The sequence below is a fragment of the Sander lucioperca genome, chromosome 13 (genome assembly GCF_008315115.2).
Source record: "Sander lucioperca isolate FBNREF2018 chromosome 13, SLUC_FBN_1.2, whole genome shotgun sequence".
Taxonomy (NCBI): domain Eukaryota; kingdom Metazoa; phylum Chordata; class Actinopteri; order Perciformes; family Percidae; genus Sander; species Sander lucioperca.
Window position 1 is genome coordinate 29188342 of NC_050185.1, and position 27144 is coordinate 29215485.

Sequence of the window (27144 nt, forward strand, 5' to 3'; positions counted from 1 at the left end):
TCCCATTTAAATTACCTACATACGTTTTTATCTATGGAGAATGGCAAGAATTACGGTATTCTTCAACATCGACATTTATTTTTGGCCCGTGGCCTTCCATCCAGATACATTTTGGCCCTTCATATGAAAGAATTTGGGCACCTCTGGTTTAGACATTACGGATGATAATCCAAATCCTATGGTTCAGCTTTATGATGTTGTTTGTGTTGTTTAAATCAACAGATGTCTGGGGCCAAAATTCCAGTTGTAGAATATTTTCAAATGCCTTCAAACGTGACTCGGTCAATCACAGATGAGGACGGCATCAACAAGTAACACCTGACAGTAAACTCACTGGTGTTGTGGTCGACATAGTACGCTCCGACGGCCGGGTCGTACGCCTCCTCCCAGCCGATCGGCAGCTCATCGCCGATGCAGTCAGCAAACGTCAGAGGCTTCGTCTGCCTGAAGAAAACACAACCAAAAAAATAAGATTCAGAAACAGAATTCTCCCCGCCGAGATCAATAAACATCACAGACTGTGTCAGAAATATCATCTGAATTATAAGCACAATACAGGGTTCAACGGTAGGGTTTTTTCTTTTTCTTTTTTTACTTGCCTGGTCGGGCAAGTGAAAAAAAATTCTACTTGCCCCAAGGCAATTTTTACTGGACCGTATACAAATTGGGTTTTTTTTCCCCGGGGAAAATGTCAAAAGCATCGGGAGAAAAAAAGTATATAAATATATTTAAACATCAAAGGACGGAAAGCATAAGCGTTAATCAGGCATCAACTCAGGCAAGGGGGTTGTTATATTTACTTTACCCTTATTGATTTACCCTGCAATATTTAGCTACATATTATATGTGTACATGTCTCTGGTATGCAGACTTACATATATATATATATATATATATATATATATATATATATATATATATATATATATTTTACAATTAATGCTGTATTTCATACACAAAACTTGAACACACAAAATGAATCACCAACAAGTGGTGGTATAGGATTGTGGGTAACAAGACGATAATGACATTACTCTGTAAAAACGTCAGACTCACTCCAGATTCAAATGTGTCCAAACTGGTCCAGGTATTTGTGATGTACGCCTGTGAGTGCCTGCACCATCCAAACCCTCCTATAAGCTTTCTCACATTCGACAAAGCATTCAAGGCATGTGTGTGTGTGTGTGTGTGTGTGTGTGTGTGTGTGTGAGACTGACAACAGAAACCATGTCAGAACTGATCTGTGAGTTTAAACGGTAAACTGTCCCAAGCATAGAAGTATAAAAAGTCCCAACTGTTCCCTCCAAATTCATATACTGTACACTAGTTAGGATCTAAAATAGGTAGAACAGGTAATAGTATGTCATGTAAAGTGTCTAATAATAATAATAATAATAATAATAATGATAATAATGATAATCAATGAAAATGTTAAGCCAGCCATTAAGGTTGCTTTCACACCTGCCTCTTTTGGGTCCGTTTAAAACGACCCCTAGAGCACTGGATCAGAACCCGAAAACCCAAGACATTATTAGTTTATTTATCTATTTGGTGTCGCTCCATTCTTACTGAGCCCAGAAGTGTCGGCGAGTTTCGGATATTCTGTCCAATTAACAAGCGACCGTCTCGATCGCGTGACGTGTGTTTACAGTGTTTGGTGCGTTTGATGAAGAGCAGTGTGAACGCAAATCCAACTAGGGCTGCACAATTAATCGCAATTTTATCGAAATTGCAATATGAACTAGTGCAATATCCAAATCGCAGGGGGGCGCAATATTTATTAAAGGCAAATTCTGTGTCAAACCATTCTAAAATAAAGTGTTGTGGTGCTGGAGAGACCTCCCGGCTTACAAATCGTATCCTACAGACGAAAGAAAAAAATCTTTGTTTGGTACAGATCCTCGCAAAAAAAGAAAAAAAAGAAATCACACTTCAAATCAATTTTTTTTCTTTTTTTTATATTTTTCAATGAGAATAACGATACAAAAATGATCATTCCCTCCAATATCGTGACTCATAACGCAATCACAATATCAGTCAAAATATTAAAGAGATAAGATATTATATTCTGGTGATTCTGAAACCAAATGACTAATTTCAGAAAGTAAAAAGCCCATTTCGTTTCTGGTCCGTGCGCTTTGTTTTTCAGAGCGGATGATGTCTTATGAAGTTGTAGCTAGGGCTGGGCGATACGGAGAAAATCAAATATCACGATATTTTTGACCAAATACCTCGATATCGATACCGCAACGATATTGTAGTGCTGACTATTGGTGCTTTCACAAAATATTTACAAAATGAGATTTTTGATAAATAATCTTCAGAAATGTGGATTAGAGTTTAGATTCTCGGCCCGAGCCCGAGCCTGACCGTTATTTTCCACCACTATCCTCGGGCCGGGCCGGGCCCTGGCCGGACCCTTGATCAAGCAATTTTTTATTTTTTTTTATCCATTACCTATTTAGCCTAATTGGGTGGGAAGAAAGCTATGCCATAATCAGAAATATTATAAATATGTATATATAAGCTATATAAAAGTAACAAATGTGTACAAAATTTAGGCTGCAGTTACAAAATGCAGCACTTCATGCGCGGAGTCTCCTCCTCTCGCACGCATCACACCGGGCCTGCTGGGCTGTATTGTGTATCTTAAGTGCAACATGGAGCTTGAAGATGTAAAGAAAAAAAGAAAAACAGGAGAATTAACTTTGAGCAAGTGTGGAGGAAAGTCGGAGGTATGGAAGCAGTTTAAACAAGTCGTGGGCCGTGACAACAATATGTTGTTCATCATTGTTTCTTTTTTTTTAACGTTTCTTCATTCAGATCCATTTGCGATCCGTTCCATTCTAAACAAACAACCAGCAGTTTACATGCTTCGTCCTTGTTGTATTATTCTAAACAGATTTCTGTAGTTCAAACAACTCTGAATTGTAGTTATAACGGCCCACGTATTAAAAAAGTGTCTGGTTTAAATCGGGCTCGGGCTCATAATTACAGTTAATGTGTCGGGCCGGGCCGGGCTCGGACGCAACGTGCTCGGGATCGGGTAGGGTCGGGCTTGATTTTTTGGGCCGATCTAAGCTCTACTGTGGATATAATGACTAAGAACGAGACAGAACAGCTACAACAGTCATTGTAATGCAGCCTTTAAAACCAGGAAAAGACACCACTTATGCCATATTACGATATTATGATATCCAAAATCTAAGACGATATCTAGTCTCATATCACGATATCGATATAATATCGATATATATTGCCCAGCTCTACTTGTAGCTGTCTTAAAAAGTTTGTAGCTACGTGGTTGCTTAACCTGATTCATTTTGGTGAAACTTGTTTTTTTGCTTAGGTTCAATCTGGTGCGGTAAAATATTGATTTTGAGGTGTTTAATTACTTTGTAAATTATTCAAAGACTAAGTTTGCTTCTGATTGTTTATTTAGATAATAATGAAATTATTACTTTTCAGCAATGAGCTAATTTGTGTGCGTTTTCTCTTTTTCTTTTCTACTTAAAAAAGGTTTTCAACCTACTTACTTACCTACAAACTCCTCGTATATTTTTGTGAAATTTAAATAAATGCCTGGAGAAGGAGTGAGTTGTCACCGTGTCCTCTGTCGTCACCCTAATTGTTTTTTAAGTTTGAGGCATTCACTGATAAAAAAACATCCAGATAACCGGACAGACAGAGAGAGAGAGAGAGGTTAACGTTACAGCCAGCGGAGAGAAGGGAGGGATGAAAGGAGGGAGAAGGAGAGAGAGAGGCAGAGAGAGAGAGGCAGAGCGACAGCAACGTCACATTTGGTACTGTTTTTGTGACGTATTCATAAATACGCATCGCACTCAGTGTGCAAGGTCTCTGTGCGTGACGAATTTTCAGGACGATAAAATGCATACGGAAAATTTTGGACTCGGTGTGCAAGAACCTTAAGTCTGAAAAATGACCAAACTAAAACATGGATTCATCCCGGCTCACTGAAAGCCGTTTCAGGAGGAGGTAGGGGGAGTGTGTGTGAGTGGAGGGGGGGGGGGGGGGGAGTCTGGTGTTTCACTGAGTCCTCTATTCACCTCCAAAGGGGGAAAAGGAGAAAGGGTGGGGGGGTGGGGGTCTCTGTAGCCGATCACAATAGGAGGAAACCGGCCCGTGGCATTCCACAAGCAGCGCTGACGCATCGCCTGGAGGTTTCTGGGGCAACCCTCAGCCTTACACAGAGTTCACTGCAGCTGGGATGGTGAATTTAACCACGGTCACATAGGGCTTTTCCTGCAGAGAGGAATTTTTGGCTCGCCCCCCCCCCCCAAAGAGCTTTCAGCCTGAGCCAAAGGAAAATCATCAGCGCAAAAACGTCGCGAGGAGTAGCCGCTGCTGATATAATGGCATCAGTATTTAATTGAGACAGATTTGTAACCGGCTAAAAACTTTTCCTAGTCGCGTTAAATTGTGGTTTACGTTTGTTTTGGTAGGTTGTTTTTCCAAGTGGACTCGGCCACGGATCCACCAACTCTGCCCGGGTTTGGTATACAGTGTTCAAACTAATGACACAAACTGGACTTTTGGGGTCAAGTGTACTTGGATCCGGGCCCAGGTCCCTAATGTAAAATACCCCTTGCTGCATTATATTCCATTGTATTTTATTATATTTTGTATTGTTACCTGCCTCCTGAGGTTTGTGTTTTCCTTTAGATAATTAAAGACGTTTCCACAATATATCTTTTTTTTTTTTTTTTAAATTGTCATTGCAATATCAAATGGCGCAACATACACATCGCAAAAGGCTGCGACATATCGCGATTTTTTTTTGTGTTAAATATTAGTAGAAAACTGCACTTTAAAATAAATGTACCGGTCATTCTTTTTTTCTTTTTTTTTTGTGGTGCCTTTTATATTCAATAATATAAATTCAATTTGTCCATAAAAGAATGTTGGAAATGATATACTTTTATTTGTTTTAAATTCAATAAGCAATTTGTTGTATTTTAACAGAATACTGAAAGCAGCAGAACTGACTGAACTTTAATATCTGTTTATGTATCGCGAGTAATATGGGAAGATATTCAACAACGTTATCGCATATTGCATATTTTCCTCATATCGGGCAGCCCTAGTTTCCACCATAAATTGGTGTATATAAATGTATCAATGAATGAATGAATGCAGGAAATTAAGTGCTTAGCACTAAAAATGTCCTGGGGAGAACGCTCAGACCTCCGCTTGATAGGTGTCTCAATGTTCTCAGGTAAAATATTCCTTACATTTCCCAATTCCACCTATAAACTTTGTTGGATTGCCTTAAGGCTATGTTCACACTTGGCGTCTTTTTTTAATCTGCCAGCATCTGTTCTACATTATAATCCTATGGAGTTTTCAAAAAAGTCCTGAGCGCCACCGCCGACTTCTTTTCTGCAGCTCAGAGCGTCTTTTTGAAGTTGAAAAAAGTTCAACTTTTCTGGAAAAAAAAAAACGCCCTACGTCAAGCGCTTTTATGACAGCCGACCAATCACAAGCGGAGTAGCCAGACCTGTCGTTTCCATAACAACAAGAAAAAATGGAGACGGAGCACAGCGAGTTATATGGCCGGGTGCTCCCTGTACAGGGAACTCACTTTGTTTTATGTAACGTTAGCAGCACCGCTCTCTCTCTCTGTTCTTTCTCTAGCTCGCTCCACCGCTTTATTTGATCTAACGTTAGCACCGCTCCGCATAGCGCTCTAGCTAGGATACTGTAGCAGTAGCGGTTGTTATAGCAACAAAAGATGCTCTCAGCTGCTTTTTGGAATAAAAATTTGGAATTTTCACTACAAAAGCACCCTAGTCAACTTCTCTTGTCAAAAAAGACGCCAAGTGTGAACACAGCCTTACGTCTGTATATCTGTGTTTATATACTGTTTATGTAAGGGTGTTTATTGTGTAAATATGTTTGTTTTATTACTATTATTATTATTATTATTATTATTATTATTATTATTATAACTAATTCTATTTTTTCTATTTCTTATACTTTATGTATATTTTTTCTCCTATGTCTACTTAATGTGTATTTGTGTTATTCTGATGTGTGTAAAAAAAAAAATTTGAGCTGCTGTAGCTCAGGAATTAAGAAAGTCTATCTTATCTTAAGTCATGTTTTTACATCGACTGGTGATTAATATTAATGAGGGCTGTAGTACATAAAACTGATATGATTCAGATCACATCCTTTGTTCTTCTAGTCCCATATAAAGAATAGACTTCAGAGGCTTTTTATAAGTTCCATTCATACACCAAAGATACTATTAAAAAGGAAATATCAAATATAGATGGAAAAGAAGCAGAATGTAATGTGTTTATACCACTGATAAGCACATTACAGGGTTTCTGCAGGTTTCACCAAGTCAAATTTAAGACATTTTTAAGACCATTATGAATGAAATTTGATTGGCTGCAATATAAATTACATGTTGGTCTCATTTGTAGTCGTAATACAACGAAATTATATTTGCTATTATATGATTAGAGGTAGCGTTGCATGGACGTAGGAAAATTAAGAGCTGTTTAAAATTATTTAAGACCTAGAACACAATATTAGAGCAAAATGTAATACTTTTTAAGGCCTAAAATTTTGCTTTTGAAATTTTAGACTTTTTAAGACTTTTTAAGACCCTGACATTAGTACTTTTCGAACGGGTCTATCCTCCATCCAAGGGGGACAATAAACAATATTGGAATATTCATACATGTAAAAAACATTTAAGGGTTGATATATATGATTGATGACACTTGATATTGGACAGGTACTAAGTATAATTGAGGGGTTCTAGTTTTAGCTAAAGGTTAGCTTTCTCGCTATATTTTTCTCTAATAATCCATCTTTGTTCGAGCGTACAGACACTGGTTTGAAATGCATGTTTACTACGTGAGAGCCAATAGTTTAATTTTGTAGTTTAGCTTACTCTTGTGATACAATCAAAATCTAAAAACGAGAAGCCTGCTAACAGCATAGATCCTGCCCTTTGTTTTTTTTAAGCGACAATTGGGTTGGGGGTTATTGTCACAATGGCACTCTGGCCTAGACCCTGAAAATGAAAAGTATTGCAGTGTTTCCCCTGGCTTTGTGGAAGACTTAGGTGCGCTTATTTGGCGGGGGGGTATAGGCGTCCTTCCCTGGGAAAATGCTAAATTTTTCATTAAAATAAATGCAATTCCCCCCATACATTTTGAGTCTCTTCGTGGGATTTGGCATCTTTTTGTAGTCGTGGTGTGTCTCTTTTTGGTCATTTTTGTTTTCTTTGGGGTTGTGTTGGGTCTTTGTGGTAATTTATGTCTCTTTGTGTCCCTTAGTGGTAGTTTTGCCTCTCTTTATCACATCATTTTGGACCGTTATTATCACCATATGTGTGTCTTAAACGTTGGAAGAGCCAGAGCACATAATAAATAAATAGCAAAAATTGCTAAAGAAATCCATCCACAGTCATTAGATCTGAAAAATTTTTTCTTTTAGTGACATTAATTCGGCTTAGGTGCTGCCCAACATGGCTCAGGTGCTGCACCTAAACCTTATAATGGCATGGAAATCCCTGTATTGCTTTGGTATGGGTATAGTACCTAAACTCATTGAAAAATGAAGAATGAATGCCTATCCTCGCTGACAATCGGCAGCCATTACCAAACAAGAACTAATCTTATAAATGTCTTAAAGACAATGAGAAACATCCTTCCCCTACGCTGTGTCCAAATCCCAAGCAACGATATCTAAACTATCACATGGGATGAACAACCAACCAACCAAACAAACGTAAGGAGAAGAACCTCTCATTAATTTCCCGATGAGCGACAACAACCAGCAGAGTAATAAAAAGCTCTTCTCTTTGGCTTTTCTCCTCTGCCGTGTTGTGTTTCGTGACGGCAGATCCAAAAAAAACACAGAGCAGTGGCTCACTGCTGCAGGCAGAAACTGAACTGGGTCCTTTTTCAGCTGATGAATAATGAAAGGGGGCCCGGAGAAGACCCCCTCAGCTCCGCTCTAAATTTAGCTCAGGGAAGACAGGGAGGCTTCTGCCAACCGCTGATCCCAGAGAAAAAAAGCCGGCTGGTTGGCTGGCTGGGTATCCACGTCCCATTATTTGATTCCTCTCTCCTCTCACCTACTAAATCCTCTGCCTCTAATCGCCGAGCCGAGGGGAGTCGCTGACCTAAACCCGTCGCTCTCTGTCACTGCTCTGCCTCGGAGCGAAGGACCAGCTGGCAGCGGCGGCCAAGCCTCCATTTCACTGTCAATAGCCACTTGTAGGGCTTCTCGCATGCTTCACTGCTGTAGTGGTCCAACTGCCTGCGATGGCTATGGGAGCCCCCACAATACTGCAAACAGGTAATATGCAGGGTTTTCCCCGCCATCATAAGGTTTAGGTGCAGCACCCGAGCCGTTTTGGGAAGCACCTTAGCCGAATGAATGTAATTAAAAGACTTTTGTCAGATCTAATGGTTGTAGTCGGACTTCTTTAGCAAGTTTTGTCTAAGCTTTTTGAGTGTTATTTATTTATTTATTATCTGCTCTGGCGTTTCCAAGGTTTCAGACACAGACGTGGTGATAATAACGGTCCAAAATGGTGTGAAAAAGAGACGCAAAACTACAACGAAAGGGATACAAACAGACAACAAAGAGACGTCAAATGACCAAAAAGACCCCGAAAAAAACCAAAGACATCAAAAATGACCAAAAGGAGACACAACACGACAACAAAGAGATGCAAAAACCCACATATGGAACATTTTCTTGAGGAAGGACGCCTAAAAACCCCAACAAATACACGCACCTAAGTCTTCCATAAAGCTAGGGAAAACACCAATATGGACAAAAACTGCTACCATGGTGACAAAAAACAAATAGAATACTTGATTATAAAAAAAAATCCCTAATCCGATACCACCTAATTTAGCCCCGAAGAAAATCTACCTTAAAGTAGATTGTTATTTTTCCATTATGACTGAATAACTGGATAATAAAAGAAAGTCCTGTGGCGTTCGTTTGTTTTTCTTCATGTTCCACAAATAGTTTAACAACAATGATAGCAATCACATCACATTCATACAGGGATAGTAATATACAGCTGTTAAAACATCATAAAATATATGTATTTTTTAAATATGCTGGCATCGGATCGGTACTCGGTATCGGCAAGAACAAATGGTATCCGAACATCTCTACCTTAAGTTAGTGAGCGTGGGGCGAAGTTGTCGCTAACTTTGGGGCTACTAACCCTTTTCACTTTAATCAGCAGGTGGCAGCAAGACATGGGCATGTCTTATTGAGGAGTTGGAGCATTTATTCACTGACAAAAATTGTATTGTTACACATCCTGTACTGCTACTATAACATTACAGCAAACTTCTTAAAAATTCATTTTAAAAAGTGGAATGATGCTTGGACCCGGCTGACTCAACTTGTTTGTATTACACTGGCCAAAAACCCTATTGTGGATTTTGTTTAATCCAGATTATTTGATGCAAATATGTACCTTGTTTAGTGCCCTAGTGACACTCAGTACACAGCTTTTTTGTGTTTAATCCTTTTTTATTTGCAGTGTCATTATTTCCCAACTTGCATGACTCATCTCTGCCCCAGCAGTCAGGAGAACTACTGGTTGCACATACCATGGCTGTCCATGACTGGACAATCAGGGATATAAGGATAGGGGGTAAAGGCCTTTGAGCATAGAAATAAAATGGATAGAAATGCAATTTCCATTCAAATCAACGTAGCAGAATGGTCAGAGCAGCAGCAATTTTTATGTGTACCGTTGCCATGGTAATGTATAAACTTCCGATAATAAGCTGACTTCCAGGCAAGTCGCGGAGCTGAGGTTTTGCAGTAACGGACAAACGAGCAGCGGAGTAGTAACGCTACGAGACAGAGAGCCAGCCGCTAAATGAGTCAACTTCATGCTTCATCCACACAAAGCATGTTGCTGTCGCCACGAGTGACGGCTTTATTTGGCTCGTTTTCTGTGAACGATGTGGCGAGGGGGTAACGTTAAGGTGGAGTTACAAGCTAACGTTAGCCAACTAACACCGGCTGGCTGGCTTGCTGGTTCCACCGTGCTTTTATGCTGCATCGGTTACAGAGAATGAGCTGAACAGCGGGCTGGGTCTAACGTTAGCGGTCCGCTGACCCATTGCCGCTGGGTCTAACGTTAGCGGTCCGCTGACCCATTGCCGCTGGGTCTAACGTTAGCGGTCCGCTGACCCACTGCCGCTGGGTCTAACGTTAGCGGTCTGCTGGCCCACTGCAGCTGGGTCTAACGTTACCGCTGACCCACTGCCGCTGGGTCTAACGTTAGCGGTCCGCTGACCCATTGCCGCTGGGTCTAACGTTAGCGGTCCGCTGACCCACTGCCGCTGGGTCTAACGTTAGCGGTCTGCTGACCCACTGCAGCTGGATCTAACGTTACCGCTGACCCACTGCAGCTGGGTCTAACGTTAGCGGTCCGCTGACCCACTGCCGCTGGGTCTAACGTTAGCGGTCAGCTGACCCACTGCCACTGGGTCTAACGTTAGCGGTCCGCTGACCCACTGCCGCTGGGTCTAACGTTAGCGGTCAGCTGACCCACTGCCTCTGGGTCTAAAACCGTGGTCACATCATGGATGACTTGCAGTGTTGTCATCCATGTGGCCTGAGAGCATGCTGCTCGTTGACCAGTCCAACGCTGCAATGTTGCTCATACAAGGTTTTATGGAAGGTTAGTCAAGTGTTACTGATGAGAACATTCATGTGCACATGCACTCAAAAGCACATTGCCTTCTGCTGAGGGTCAACCCTGACTACAGCCAGGATAAATAAAAATAAAAACTAGGGACAGACCGATTATCGGCCCTGGACCATTATCAGGCCGTTTCACTCACCACTGAGTCTGACTTAACATCCCGACCACAACACTATCTGATTGTTGGTGGGTATTATGTTGAAAAGTTTGTCATTTATTAAGTAATTCCTTGAAGCATTTTTAGTTTTCATCGTAAATGCATGTCAAAATCAGTTTCATTAACTACTAATAATTGTTATCAGCCTTGAAAAAAACAGTATCGGTCGATCCCTAATAAATACACCTGCAGGGAAGTTGCATTTTCTCTGTACATTTAGTTTTTATTCCCACAAATTGGCCACATCTTCGAAGCAATTGCTGATTTGAAAATGACGTGTTTAGCATCGTTATCCCCCTACTTATGTCCAGAGTGGGCAGCTCTACATTATGTAACTGCTAAACCTAACAATTATTAAGTATGGGTTTTAGAGGAGAGTGTCACATGATGGTCTGCATGTTTTTCTAAGAAGCTTATCAGAGACATTGTGAAGAAAAGACTGAATTCTTGTGATTCTTTTGGCATCAAAGTGGTCAAAAACTGACTCGCAGGATATCCATACAGGCGCGATATAGACCCCCCCCAGGTTTGACATACCAAGGTAAACAGCCAGGCCAGGCCCCGGCACTCTAATGCAAACTGACAAAGCGTATGGCAGAGTGCAAACACACGGAGAGGCGGGCCGCATATCTGAACGGTGAGTCAGACGACGGCGCAGAGATATGTTCATTCGGGGTGTAAATTCCTCAAGTCGAGTTACGAGGCTACTACATTTCACAGCCGCTCAAGGTCCAACAGTAAAAACAATCACACACACACAGACACACTCTGCAATCCATTATCTTTAACTGGCAAAGCATACAAATCAAATCAAAATTTATCATAAAAATAGCAAATTACAGCAGAGATCTGCCACAATCTTCTTTACACATTACCCTCATAAAAGTGACGGCGCGTTATCAAGCTAACATTCCTTTCACCTGACGATATGTGTCGCAGCGAGGGTGGATGGATATTGATATTGAACTGAAATTGTTCGTCTTTTAAACACCGTGCAATTTGTTTTCTCTTCTGTTCTTTTGTTTCACTTTTCTGTTCTATTGTCTCTCTCATTTCAGTCCTCCTAAAATTCGGCAGAGACCTTAACGCTGGCTGAGTGCGTTTTAGGAGCCCATGGCCATCTTTTAATTGTGACTGCAGGGCACACAGACAGAATGTCTTGTCAATTAGGAAACTGGTTGTTTTTACCTTTACTTTAGAAAGGACCTGCTGCCCTTTGCTGCGTGTCATCCCCCATCTCTCTCCCCCTTTCCTGTCTATCCACTTACAAATAAAGGGAAAAAGCCCCCCCCCAAAAAAATAAAAAAAATAAATAATAAAGCATTGCCGTAATAGTATATCAGCAGTGCAATCTGGAAGTCCTGCAGGGCTGCAGGTACATTCGATATTCAAATAAAGAACATCAGATATCTGGGACTCTTCCTCTGGAGGGCCCCGGGGAGGACGAGTTTAAAAGAAACACAGCTGCCAGTATCAAAGAAATAGAGGCTTGCTGGCTTTCTTCATTCCTAAAGCCCTGCACTAGAATGGGAAGGTTTTCACATGACTGCAGCAGTACATTTAAAGCTGACGGTTCTTTGAATTTCTTAATTTTCTGTCTCCTCAGCTTCAGTTCACTTCTCAAGCGTGATTTACGGGTCTGCGGAGGCCCTAGCCTACGTAGGTGACCTGAAGTTCATACTTGTGCGTTGGTGTCTGCGTCGATCTCTTTAAGAGAATAGCAGGGCCGGCGTGTGTGTGTGCGTGTAGGGTTGGGCATCGTTTGTATTTTAACAATTCTGATTCTTCCTTTCGATTCCGGTTCTTATCGATTCTCGATTCCGATTCTTTGAGGGGTGGAGTTGAAACGGGTCACATGCTTATTTCACAAATAGGAGGAAAGTTGTATTTTGAAATCACAGGGGCAGGAAAAGTTGATTTCCTGTTGTTTTGGACAAGGAGAACCCAGTGAGTAGCGGGAAATGTAGTCTATATACGTTCCACTTCCGGGATTGCTCCTGGAAAATCCACCGGATTTCACTCATTTAGGCCGGATATCCATTGCTTTGGGCTTTCTTTGTGTTGACATTTTAAACTCTGGTGGATTTCTGAGGACTATGGTTAACTGCTCCTCAGATCTCTGCAGGGTAAATCCAGACAGCTAGCTAGACTGTCTGTCCAATCTGAGTTTTCTGTCGTACGATTAAAACAACTTTTAAACACGTTTTGTACACATTCCACCAAAACAAGTTCCTTCCGAGCCTATTTTGCAGCGGCGACGCAGCTTTTCTCCGGTGCTAAGCGCCGCCCAAGACAATTGTGATTGGTTTGAAGAAATGGCAATAAACCAGGGTAAATTTTTTTCCCATCCCAGAATGCTGTGTGGAGTAGCCAGACCCTCCTCCAGCGCGCTTTGGAGGAGGGTCTAGCAAAAATGCAACGTTACCAAGCCACGGCCGAGTGACGTGCGCCGCCACGACGTGTAGTTACATTTTTCGAGAGGTGCACATCTGCGTCTGTGTCTCCACGTACCTACGTACGCAACCACGGCTTAGATTTAACGCAGAAGCATAAATCACGCTTTAGACAACTTCTCCCATCAAGGATCATTTCAAACTGTCTCTGAGCCTCCTTGCAACATTAGTTAGTTACAAGAGTGGAAGGGAAAACTATAATAAACCACAAAGAAGTACAACATTTAAAGGAAAAATACACAGGGAAATATAAAAAGTGCAGGTGATGGCCTTACATTTTTGAGCCCATTTTGTTGATCAGTGTACTTTTCTTCCTCCTGCGGATAATAACTGGTAAAACGTGTCGTCAACTACGTTTGATAGTGGGAAATATTTGAGCAATCTTAACCATCTTCGCTTCCTCTTCCCTGAACAAGCAGTGAAGGTTGGCTTTGGTACTATCACAGCACAGAAGAGAGAAAAAAATTTTTTGTATCCGTGACAGGTCCCAAAAACACGTGTTCATGTCGTGGAAGCTCGCAGCTGAATGTACTGTCCTGGGTTTGAACTACAACAATTGCAACTAATTGTTACTTCCATTTTTTATTATTTTTCATGAAGTGTTGATGCTTCGTCCAGAGCCCACGGTATAGTCTTCCAGTTGCTTAACTTCTGTCTGAACAGCAGTTAAAAGTTTAAGAAAGATAAGTCGGTTAACAATAATATTTGGAGACATAAAAAGCTCCAAATCCTCAAAATCAAAGAAGCTGTAACCAACATATGGCATTTGTATTACATAAACTATTTAATGAAATATTGAAACTGTGATGCAGATTTCAGCTCAGTTTGGAAAAACACTTTCAGGTCTGTAATAATGCTGTTGTTGCGAGCTGCCACAAATAAATTAGACTAGATGAATACATTAAATTAGTTTGAATATGGTTGGTTATGTATTAAAAGAAAACTACACTGCAGCGGTGTGCACGCCAGCCTCTGTTCAGATCCTAGTTAACGGTTTGCAGCGCTGCACTTTGACCCCGTGCACCTTGGCAAGCAGTGAAAGGGATTTCAGATGAATCGGGCCTTTGGTTGGCGAGTGTGCACGCTGCACGGTCCTTCACGTCATGTGTTTCAGGAATGTGTGTGTGTGTGTGTGTTTTTTTTTTAAGGACTTTGTTTGGGAAGGTTTCTACTCTTTCTCGCTGCCTCTAAGTGTCTGAGTGTCAAGTAACCGGAGGAGTTTCACTAGAAGGAGAATGTCTTCATTCCACCTGCCAGCTTTCAGACTGCAGCTACAGTGACGAATCAAAATTGATCAAGGCCTACGATCAATAGAGCACTGTGTATATCACAATGTTTGAACATAGCTCTACGTAAAAACTACTAACATCCAGTTCGTTGTATGAGTGTTTTTATCCATTTCGCTTGTTGTCGTCCTGTCACGTTTATACACTTAAATTCAACTCTTAAATTCCTCTGTCCTCTTTGTGGCACAATGACCGGAGACCTACATGGCTTGAAATACAAAACTACACACAGAGTAGCTGCCATCCAAAAATAAAAGACCCTGCAATGTATGTACCTGTGGCAGGCAGGACAGGTGAGTGACATGTGGCGGCAAATTTGTTATTTGAAAAACCTTCAAATTCGAAGTCAGTGAAGAATATGGCAGCCCACCTTTAATAGGCAATATATCGATATTATATCGACGTCGATATATAAGGCAACATATTGTTTCAAATTTCGGATATTGTGAAATGACACAAGCGTTCTATTTTCCTGGTTTCAAAGGCTGCATTAAGCTTGATTTATGGTTCTACGGAGGCTCCACGCAGAGCTTTCACCGTATGCCTACGTAAGTGGCCTGATGCTTAATACGTGTGCGCTGGTGTGTGCGTCGAGCCGGAATGTGTGTGTGTGTGTGTGTGTGTGTGTGTGTGTGTGTGTGTGTGTGGGGAGTGTGTGATAGAGCGAGGGAGAAAGTGAGAGAGTGATGGCGATTAGCTTCGGAGTGAGTAGCGACTCTATAGTCTTAGTGAGAGAAACAATGTCTCCCCCTGTGCTTTCTGACCACGGTGGGAAATCTGGAGCAGGAAAAGTTAACCCTCTCCTTGATTTCATGTCGTTTATGGAGGAGAACCAGGAAATGAGTCGGGGGGGAATGCAACGCTACCAAGCAACGGCCGAGCGACGTGCGTCGCCACGACGTGTAGTTACATTTTTCGAGAGGTGCACGTCAGGCTACGGCGTCTCCTACGTACGTAGCAACGGCATCAATTTTACGCCCAAGTATAAATCAAGCTTCACAGTAAAGTGATGTACCAGTCTTGCTAGTGTTGGACATAAGAATATTTAGTACACCCATAGGTGCTGCTGGTGACAAGGATAGCTGTGAAGGTCAAAAGGCCAAAGGCCAACCTCAATGGATCCATGCAAGCAAAGGCCAGAGACAGCGCCAGCGGATTGGAGGACGACTGTCTCGGCTGACTATACAGACTCAGAGAGATTTCAGTCAGGAGCAGGAACTTGAGACAATGGAGATGGCATCACCGGCGTCTGCACCCAAAGAGAAGGGGTGGGAAGAGGGAAGACAAGAGATCCAGTCTTCCTAGTCTTCCGGGTTGTCATTTTTGTGCTAGGATGTTGTTTTCCTATCTTGAAGAGGTAACTCGTGTCCATACACGCAGGTCTGCGTCTTCTTCGCTGTCTGGTATTTCAACATCAAGTGCAAGTGGATTAAAAGCTGCGCATGAGAAATTCAATGTAACAAGGTCTAAGATCATGCAAGAAATGATGGATTACGTTTAGAGCCATGCTATCATGATACAAAGAAATGTAGTCTCTCCAAAAGGAAAGGCTGGCAGCATGGGGACTGTAGAGGAATTTTGTCCTGGTAAAGAAACAGCCACCAGGTTTTCGCCTCTGCCATGATTAGCATTGTTAGAGTTTCACGTAATCTGTAATTGATGTATTTTGGATAATCATCATTCAAAATGTATTCCATGTGTTCATATTGTTGTATGTCACAGTGTATTGTATGTTAGACTGTACCTCAGTTATGATAAAAAAGGGAGGATTGATAGGTTGGATATTTCAGCATTCAGGTTGTCAAATGTATTTCATATCTTGTATGTAGTGTACTACACAAGAAGGTTAGTCTGGGGACAACCTTCACCCACAGGGAATTGGAGCCTGGAATCTGTGAATTTTTTGAAGAGTTTTTTTGTGATTGTTGCGGGCAAAAATCCTTGATTATGCGGCACGTTTTCTTAAAAAATGCAATGGAATATGCGGGATATTTATGCAATTTTATGCGATGAAATTGCGGGAACTTGCAAAAATTGCGGGAACTTGCAAAAACTGCAGTTTCATCGTGGCTTCACCGCGGGGTTTGCAGCTTTTCGATGATGTTCACGTCGCGTAATTATGTCACTTCATAGGGGAAAATGGCTGCTCTTGTGTGAAGTAAACGCAACATTTTTCAACTTTCTGCTAAGATATATGTGACTTTTTTGCAACGAAAATGCGGGGATTATGAAATCATGCAAGCCCTGCTTATTTTGCGCGGAAATCGGCAATTTATGCAGCGAAAGTGCGGCGTATTTGAAAAAATGCGGCCCCCGCATAAATATGCAGACTTGAATTATGCGATCCCATAATCGCGTTTTTCTGGAGGGACTGAGTTTTGAGGTAATATTGTCCCACAGAAATAGATAGATTGGAATGTGTGAAGCCCCAAAAAGTATAAAGGAGGAGTTTTGATGTTTGTTGAGACGCTATGGGTACATTACATTACATTACATGTCATTTAGCTGACGCTTTTATCCAAAGCGACTTACAATTAAGTGCGTTCAACCTTGAAGGTGCAAACTCCAGAGGGTAGTAAGAGCAAGTACATTAGCTTTAAATAGGTAATGCTACAAAGAGCCATATGAAAGTGCAGTATCAAGATATATATGCTCTTAGGAGTGTGTACACATGGTTATCTCCCTCTCTCGGAGAGAAACTTGTTCAATATTGAATAAAGCTGCATTTAATCTAAATTCATCGGACTCGTCATGTGTCAAAGTCTCCATCATCCTGCGGATATCATTTCCGATATCAGCTAGCCGTTTCATTGTTTGCCATTACCCACTTAGTCATTGTATCCACATTACTGATGACTTTTTATCAAAACTCTCATTGTGTAAATATTTCACCCGGCTCCATTTATAGGATATGAAAAGTAGTCCTTTTTGTCACATTTGTAAAACTAGATCTAATGGCCCTTGGAAGGCTTTGCATGACAACCCAATTAAAGTCAGACATATGCTGTTTGAGGATAAAAGATGGGATGCGTGCATTCCTATCTATTGGTTGTTTGCTTTGTTGTGTTGCAGACTGAGGAACTGAAGTTGTACAGTTGATTCATTGTCCCTCTGGATAACAGCATCAACAACGTACATAAAACACATATGTCAAATACAGAGACTAAAAGGTTTGTGTGTTCTCTCACACCCAACCGCCACACAGAAAAGAAAAAAACAACCCCTAAGCCTCCAGAATTCCAGACATAAGCCATTAAAGGGATTTGGTGTCAAAGTCCGAGGGGTCTTAAGTAACTGTTAAAGATGAAAAACGAGTCCCCCATGAAAATCTGCTCTCCCCCAAACTGTGTTTTTGTACAAGCGGGACTGTGTCATGTAGCGCCGCATGCGTAGCAATCTAAGCCTATTACACTGATAGATTTCTATAAAGGCCCGGACACACAGAGCAAGGAAGGTTGGAAGGATGGAAGATTTAGGTGCACATATTTGGTTTGGTTTAAGGGTCCTCCTTTATGAAAACGTCATGTTTTTCAATTTAAAAAAGAAATCCTATTTTGCATCATTTTGGACCATTATTACTACCATACTATCTGTGTCTAAAACGTTGGAAAAGCTAGAGCAGATAATAATAATAACACTCAAAAAGCTTAAAGATAAAACTTGCTAGAGACGTCCACGGGTGACCAACTGCAATCATAAGATCAGAGAAAATTACCGGTAATTCAGTTAGTTTTGATGCTCACATTTAATTTACTTTCATTATATCACCCTGAATATAATCGAAAGCCCCAGAAAAGCTACTTCATGGAATTGTCGTGAGATTGTTATCGCCACTTCCAGATTGTCTGAAAGCAGAGCGAAAGGATGGAAAAACGGAGATTAAAAAAAAAAAGCTGTAAATGATGGTTTTGTGTGTACTTTACAGCCATTGGCTTCCATCCATTTCACAATGGTGTTCGACCTTCCAGGCAGCCGTTGGCTGGCATTCATTTCACCATGAGGTTTGACTTTCTGGGCAACAACTAACATTCATTTCACTATGGAAAGAAAAACAACTTGCAAAGACTTGCAACCAGTTTGAGATGCTGTAAGTAACCCATCTTAGTAAACGCCAAGTCAGTTTTATTTTTTTGTCCAAATTCAATTATGTTTGCATATGCTGCCTGCCGTGTCCCTTAACCTAATGGCATCATAATTTGCTCAGCACTCATGTTTACCCACTGTTTCCTGGTTACGTTCCCTTGATGTTGACAACAAGGCTGTAGTACTTGAGTCCGGTCTAGGTTTCAAGTCCACTTTTTTGAAGTCTTGCAATTGTCTTGGACTCGGCAATTGAGATCTGGCCAAAAAGTTGTTCCTGGCTGCTTATTTGGGATCTGTTGTACAGAACGTTGCCTAAAGTCTATGCATTGATTAGTTTGATATTAAAAGATTGATCAAGTGTTTATAAATCCATCCTAACTCCTTAATCACTATAATAGCACTGGGAAGACACTAATGACTTCTATAGTCTTGAACAGGATTTGCTTTGTCTGGACTCGGTCTTGACTTGGTCTCCACTGCCGTTGGACTTGGTCTTAACCTGGACTCAACTGGACCTGGTCTTGGACTTGACTTGGAATCGATTAAGTTGGTCTGGACTACAGCCATGATGGACAACATACCAAAGCTGAGAATTTTTTTCCATTAAAGCATCCTTGAGCACACAAACAGGGCTCCCGGCTGCATTAGTATATGATGATAATGTAAAACTGACTAAACTAAACAATAAAAACAAGAGATTCACCATGATGGATCACTTATTTCAAGTTTTAAGTCTCTAAGTTTATTTTTATTTCACACTGCAGTAAAATGAATGGAAACTAATGGCTGGCTGGAAGGCAGGAAACCAAGAACTGACGGTATGCTATGGTGATGTAAATGTGATTCGTAGGTAACGGCAAGGGGCTTTAATGTGTCAATTTGTGTCTCTACTATTAAGATGCTTTGATATGATGAATACAAGGCATACAACATTAAGCTGGCAGAGTACCACTGCTATGATGCAAAATACAGAATATGAACCACACTATTAATAATAACTCGACTCCATCCTCACTTAGTCCCAGGTGGGTGTATGATCTGGGATATTCATCTATTATGAGAGTTCTCCCAGTGAATTCTAAGATGTTCTTTTTCTAATAAATTGAACAGGAGTGAGGAAGTCCTTCCCTCTATTTATTCCCCGTTCCTCCTTTCAAGGTTAATGAGACATCCCTTGTGAGCAGAGCACACTGTGAGAACGAACACCTTGTTTATCAAGATCTTCTTTATACTGAAGGGTGTTGACCAGCTTCAAGGTTGAATTTCTAATTCAAAGAAGAAAAGACTGCAGTTCTGAAAACAGACATCATTTCTGCAGGAAAGTTTACTGCCCGAGTTCTCTTTCAAATGTTTAACGGTTAAACGGTTAAAATGCTGACAGCTAAACTGTGAACGGTGTAAAGTGTGCCTGTATTTCACTGCAGAGGATTCCAACACCGGGACGTACAACAGTCTGCCGCTAAAGCTATGAGCTAAAAGACTCAAACTAGCACTTGGTCACTGCTGTTGTCAACCTCGTGGTGCATTCAAAGTTATTGTAAAATACCCTTTTTTTTCCATCCGTTTTTGTCGTTTAAATGCAATTTACTGGGGAAAGAAGGTATTATTGTTGAAAGTTAATGTTATTACATTTTTATTAAATCATTTAAATTCCCCCTTTTTTGCGCTGATCCGAAAATTTACCGAACCGTGAGTTTTGTGATCCGTTGCACCCCTACCCCAAGTAGGGCTGGGCAATATATATCGATATTATATCGACATCGATTATGAGGCTGGATATCGTCTTACATTTTGGATATCGTAATATTGTGCTATGACACAAGTGTTGTCTTTTCCTGGTTTTAAAGGCTGCATTACAGTAAAGTGAAGTACTTTTCTTAACTTACCAGACTTACTAGCTGTTTTATTGTTTGCCTTAACACACTTAAGTCATTGTATCCACATTATTTGTGATTATTTATCAAAACTCTCATTGTGTTAATATTTTGTGAAAGCGCCAATAGTCAACCGTACAATATCGACATCAATGTATTTGGTCAAAAATATTGTGATATTGGGCACCTGGGTAGCTCACCTGGTAGTGCGCACCCCCATATATAGAGGGTTACTCCTCGACGCAGCAGCCGCAGGTTCGACTCTGACCTGCGGCCCTTTGCTGCATGTCATTCCCCCCTCTCTCCCCCCTTTCATGCCTTCAGCTGTCGTATAAATATAAAGGCCTAAAATGGCCAAAAAAAATAATCCAAAATAAAAAAAAAAAAAAGAAATAGTGATATTTGATTGTCTCCATATCGCCCAGCTCTAACCCCAAGGTATTCTATTTACTATATAGGCAGCAAATTCTCTAATTTACAAAGTTGAAAACATCAAATATTGGCATTTTTGCTTGCAAAATGACCTAAACAATGAATCGATTATTTGAAAAGTTGCTGATTAATCCTCTGTCGATGGACTAATCGTCACAGCTCTTGACATCATGTAGAGGATCTTGTGTTTGATTCTATCTCCACCATCACGTGTTCTCATACTCACCTGTCTCTATACAGGTGTCCAAAGATAATGTGTGATTGAAAGACTATACCTTATAACAGAGACTGAAATGAATATCCCTCAGAAGTCTAACTAGGCCTAACAGTAGGGGTGTAACGGTACGTGTATTCGTACTGGACCGTTTCGGTACAGGGCTTTCGGTACGGTGCGCATGTGCACCGAATGCAATCTTTTGTGTGCGGAACATAGGTCAATTTTCCTGTTTCCACACGAAAATATTAAGTGGCGGAAGTCTCCGCGTTCAGCGCAAATCCCGCCCTGCAGCTGATTCTAAAGTTTTCATTGGTCATGTCAATATGTCAATCACTGTACAGATTGCCTACACCAAACACCGATCTCTAAACCTACCCGCCGTCACTGTAACCTAAACCAATGAAATCGACTGCAGGGCGGGATTTCCGCTTAAGTGGTTTGGGGGAAAAAATAATAATCACACACCGCGTGCTGTACAACAACATACACGGCACGCTTTAGCCCAGCCTCTCGCTAGCTAGCGTCATGGCCAATGCAGACAAGCCCATAGACAGTACGGACAAGCCGGAGCTTGAAGAGCCACCCATATCATTAAGGTCTCCTGTTTGGGAACGCTTCGGTTTCCCAGTGAAATACGTCAACGGACAAAGACTAGTCGATAAGACGAAAGCAGTGTGCCGACGTTGCTCAGGAATGATCGGGTATGTTTCTGGCAACACTTCAAACTTGTTAACGCACTTGAAAAGGCATCACGCGAGTGTGAACATCACTACTACAAGGAAGAAAACGACCGTAATTCAAACGCAGCTCCCGTTGGCATCTAAACAGACCTTTGCTGTTAATTCCGATCGGGCCAACGCAATAACAAAAGCAATTGGTGTTTTTATAGCAGCTGATCTACGACCATACTCGGTTGTTGACAAGCTGGGATTGGTAATGCTGCACTGTAATCCATAGGTATTTATTTATATTTTTCATTATATTTTATTATGTGATATTGGTTTGAGACAGAGTATTTTATTTAGTGGAGAACTTCGCAGCAGTATTTTATTTCTTATTCTTTTTTATTTTATATATATATTATTTATTATATTTTATTAAAAAGTGTTTAAAAAAGTGTAAACAAATTGTTAAATAAAGTTTATAGTAATAAACAACCTGCATTTCTTTCCCTTACTGTACCGAAAATGAACCGAACCGTGACTTTAAAACCGAGGTACGTACCAAACCGTGATTTTTGCGTACCGTTACACCCCTACCTAACAGTGCAAGAGACATCGCCTGTAGATGAACGTGTTATGTAGATAAATTGTGCGTTCCAGAGCTGGGAATGACGTCACACCCGTGTTAAATGTGCTCCATTTACCAGTCAGATTTTCATTGTTTTCACTAGCTCTAGCCAGGTTAGCCACTGTTAGCAATGCCAGTTTATAACAACGCATTACGCTGTTATTTTGTGCATAAAACAGCGTAGCAACATGTCCACAGATAGAAGTTGGACAGGACTGTGTGTGTACAACTGAATTAGTGAGACACAAATAAGACAGAAGTGCTTATAACTGTATGTTACTACAGCACTCACAACTGTTGATGTTGTCCGAGTTCCGAGCTTAGAAATCTGAGTTCAGGGGGCGTGTTTCCGACTTAGACCTCGGAAAATACAACTTCCGAGTACAAATGGAATGCACTAAAAGACCTTGATTTAAGATAAGACTTGACTTATCCTTACAGCAGCAAAAAGACTAAAAGTCTAATGAGATAAATTCAAGATATTAGAGATATGGTATTACAAAAACATCCAATATCTTAGACTGTGTGCACATATTTTTGTGACATTGTTTACGGCTTGATATGTGCTCCTAACAGCTTGACACAGGGATGTTAATGGTCATCAGGGCCCGGTTTTTCAAAAGTAATCCACTAGGATTTTGGATAACGGATTGGATCAAATCTTGAAAATGGGTTTTTCAAAAGAAAAAACGGATTACATAATCGGATTAGATCACGTAATCCAATCTTGGTTTTGATCTGGATCAAACCTTTAGTTTGGGTTTTTCAGAACTTTTTTGTAGGATTTGGATCACTTTGATCCAAAAAATCTGGATTCAACTGATCCCATCAGAAGGGTGGATTCAGCGTGGATTTCATGCCCAAAATGTAATGAAAACATTAAAAATGTATCAAATAATACTATATTTGGATCATGCAGTATCTTACAAGATATCCTATTTATTCATAAGGTTTTCATTTTATTTGTTCATCCGTCAGGTTACAGTGATTAGGTAGGCTTTAACGTATTCAGCCTTTCAGTATAGGCCTACAGCAAAGTAGAAAGAGTTTGGCCTCATAAAATAATCCCCCAAACAGCTGTCAAAATTGACCAAAAACAATACATTTTATTCTGTCACTAATTGATGTATATATTCATCACAATCGAAAATATTTTCGTTTTTAGAATATTTATTAGTGATGCATGCAATGATTACAGAATAACCAAAAAAATGCAAAGAATGGCAATCACCGATTTTTGAAATCCAAAACAAATCCAAATCAGAAATAGTGTCTAACTATTGCGTCCCTTGTTGCACGTCCTGTTTGCTCGTTCTGGCAGAATGCAGGAGGTTGGTTAGGGTCTCCAAGGGGCTCAGGTGCATCATTGTCAGCACAGAGAGGGACAATGCGCTTAGTAGCGATGTTGTGCAGGACAATACAGGCAAGGGTTATGTTGCATGCTTTCTGTGGTTCCGCTCTCAGGTAGTTAAGGCATGTAAAGCGCCTCTTAAGAACTCCATTTAAACGCTCAATTGCACATCTTGCTCTGCAATGAGCAGTGTTGAAGCGTGCCTGCACCGGTGTATTTGCTGTTAGAAAAGGAGTCATCAGCCATGGTAGGAGTGGGTAGGCACTGTCTCCTAATATTATGCCATCCGGTCGGTTGGTTTGGAGGTCTCTATATAGAGGATGCGTGCATCATGGACAGACCCAGGCCACTTGACAACGCAGTTGGTGATGATGAGGTCGGCATCACACACAAGTTGGACATTGATGCTGTGCCTCCCCTTTCTGTTCATAAACTCCCATTCATTCTCACGAGGTGCTTGTATATGCACATGTGCAGTCGATTGCTCCAATAGTATTGGGCATATTCCCCAAAAGAAAAAAGCTGCGCTTGGCCTGGGCAATCTGGTTGTCCTTCGGAAAAGAAACAAATTCATTGACCAGGCTGGCCAGTGCGATTGACACATCTCTCACCACATCACACACAGCTGATTTCACCACTCTCAATAGTCACCAACAACTTGATAGAAAGTCCCACATGCATAAAATCGGAGAGCAATGAGGATCTGGTCTTCCACAGACAGACCGTGACTCCTTTGGGTTCTGTGTTGAAGTTTTGGCCTGAGAAGGTTCACAAGGTACTCTATATCAGCCTTCCCAAAGCGAAACCAGACATACAGCTCCTCAGTGGTGTATTGCTCCAGTGGCTTGGTACGTTCAACATACACCCTTTGACGGTATCCTCTCCTGGCAAAGTGGTGGTGGCGGTGGACAACACTTGCCATGTCACTGTCTCTCTGTGAATCCTCTGAGGAAGGCTGATTTATATGGCTGTGTAGTTGGTCGTTTCAAACACACCTATAGACCTTTTTCACGGCAGACATGTTGACATGTCATAGTAGGAAAAGCACAGGTGTATTCCAAACCATTAATGATGGCTGCATTCCACTTAGGAGAGGCCCTGGTGTTGTACTACTCACTGAAATAGCTTACTGGGACACTTGATGGAATGGAGCCATCGTTAAGGTTATCAATTTCAGCTGTGCTTTTCCTACTATGACAAGTCAAAATGTCTGCTGTGAAAAAGGTCCATTACAACTGATTGGTTTTGGCTCGTGTTCAATTGAGGCAATTGGACCCAAGGCCTATAACTGATGAACAATGTTCACTATAGTAAAGCAACGGAACCATGGACTCAAGAAGCTGTAACTTCACTACTGCTGAAACCAATGCACTACTAGAGGGTGTTCGGTGCCATTATGGAACAATAGTGGGAAGTTTTAATTCTGCTAAGGATACCAACAAAAAGAAAAATGATGTTTGGACTTTAATCACAGAAAATGTGAATGCCATAGGGTCTGGCCAGAGGAGGACCACAGACCAAATCAAATTGCGGTGGAAGAATCTTAAGGACCATGGACCATGCTGAAGCCAAAAACCCACAAACAGGCAACAAGCTATTTAAGAGGGGAGATTACACAGATGTGGTCCTCGACATCATTGGAGGGGAGAAGTCGCAAGCTCTCCATGGTAATCAAGGTGTTGTAGGGGATGGCGAGCCTTGGATTGAGGAGGAGGAGAATCTGCCAGTTCCTCCTGAGGCTGATCCAGAGGGCGTATTTATATTGGATCTCAGCTCTGTTCCTGAGGAAGAAGCTGGATCCTCATTGGTTGAGCCAGTGGTAGTTGCCACAGGATCTCAGCAGAAAGGCTTGAAGCGCCCTTCATCAAACAAAGATGATGATTACAAGGCACTTCTGCAAAAAGAGACTGAAAGGGAAGAAGCACAGCTTCGTCTGGCAGAGGAACAACTGACTCTGACCAAACTGCAGCAAACCAAGGCCAGACTTGAGATCCGCCTCCTAAAGGCTACGCTCAGACAAGCTGGTCTCTCCACATCAGATGAGGAAGTCTGAAATTATTGTGGAGTATTTGACATTAAGTCTTTTTTTTTTAATTCAATACATCTATATTTGAAACTTGTTATTAATATCCTCAGTGTACAGTGTTTGTGTTGTAGGTCTCAGATGAGCGGACTGCTGGAAGAGGATGGGGTGGGGTTTTTCTTGTTCTTAGTTTTTTTTAAATGTGTGTGTTTTCATTTCAAATATAAATGAACTTATATTTACCCCACACTGGCTATTCTACTTGTTGCTCTTTACATATCTATAGTTCTACATTGTGATTTCCTATCCTGTTTGAGCACTGGTTATCCAGATTTGGTGATCCTGAAAAGTTCCTATCCGGATCAGATTGATCCAATCCGATGTTGCTTTGAAAAACTGCCTCAAAAGTAAGCTGGATTACGTGATCACGGATCGCAAAAAAAAAGGATTACTAAATCCGGATCAATTTTATCCGGATTAAACCTTTTGAAAAACTGGGCCCAGGTGTATTGACAGTCATACTAGTTTGAAGGATGAACATGCTAAACTTGGCTCTCTGGTTTAAAAAAGGGGTCTGCTTCTGATCCCCCCCAACAGTCTGAGGACAGAGACAAACTTCTGATTATCTACGAATCGTTCCAGTCACAAGCAAAAACACCACTCTAGTTCCAGCTGTTTCAGCAATTGGCCATAATCTACGGTACCAAGAAGGAAAAAACTGTTTCTAAGACAAGACACGTGGAGAACGAAAACATTTGTTGGCTGGTACCTGCACTTAATGGTATTATTTTGGGATATTAAGCAGAGTAAGGTCCAATAACAGCCTTTAAGAAAATGATTTTCTGCTACCTTTAAGTCTTTTAAACATTAAGCAGTGTTTAACTCCTCCTTGTTCTCATGTAGTCTCTACTAATTCCAATGAAGGACTAACCACAGGTGCAACAGTTCCCTTCCCTGAACAGGTCTATCCATCGTTGGTAGGTCAAAATAATTTACATTCAGCTGTAAACAGCCCACAAATTTGCTCTTTGTAGAGATGAGGATTGATTATTAACAAAAGCAATCAATGTATGTACTATGATGATGAACTGGGGACCAAAAACACATTTCTTTTTTTTTTTTTTACTGCTTCGCTATTTTGTGATATGCATTATATGTAACCTGACATGAATATTCTCTGTATTTGCAGGGTCAACACACATAGTTACTGCCTATCAATCTATAGTCCTTTTAGAGTAAGTTA

The 27144-nt window shown here is 41.0% G+C and overlaps 1 protein-coding gene and 1 long non-coding RNA gene across 3 annotated transcripts in view; one reads left to right on the top strand and one right to left on the bottom strand.

The window, feature by feature from the left end:
• wwc1 (WW and C2 domain containing 1) overlaps positions 1–27144 on the bottom strand; it is a 95795-nt gene that overhangs the window by 66498 nt on the left and 2153 nt on the right. For both annotated transcript variants that reach the window (XM_036008796.1, XM_036008797.1), the window contains exon 2: positions 335–444. In XM_036008796.1, the coding sequence (XP_035864689.1) occupies positions 335–444 (110 nt within the window). The remainder of the gene's footprint in view (positions 1–334; positions 445–27144) is intronic.
• On the top strand, positions 5789–25484 carry LOC116055896. Its single transcript, XR_004106436.2, has 3 exons — positions 5789–5858; positions 8555–8559; positions 25473–25484. It is a non-coding gene; the product is annotated as an uncharacterized LOC116055896 (long non-coding RNA).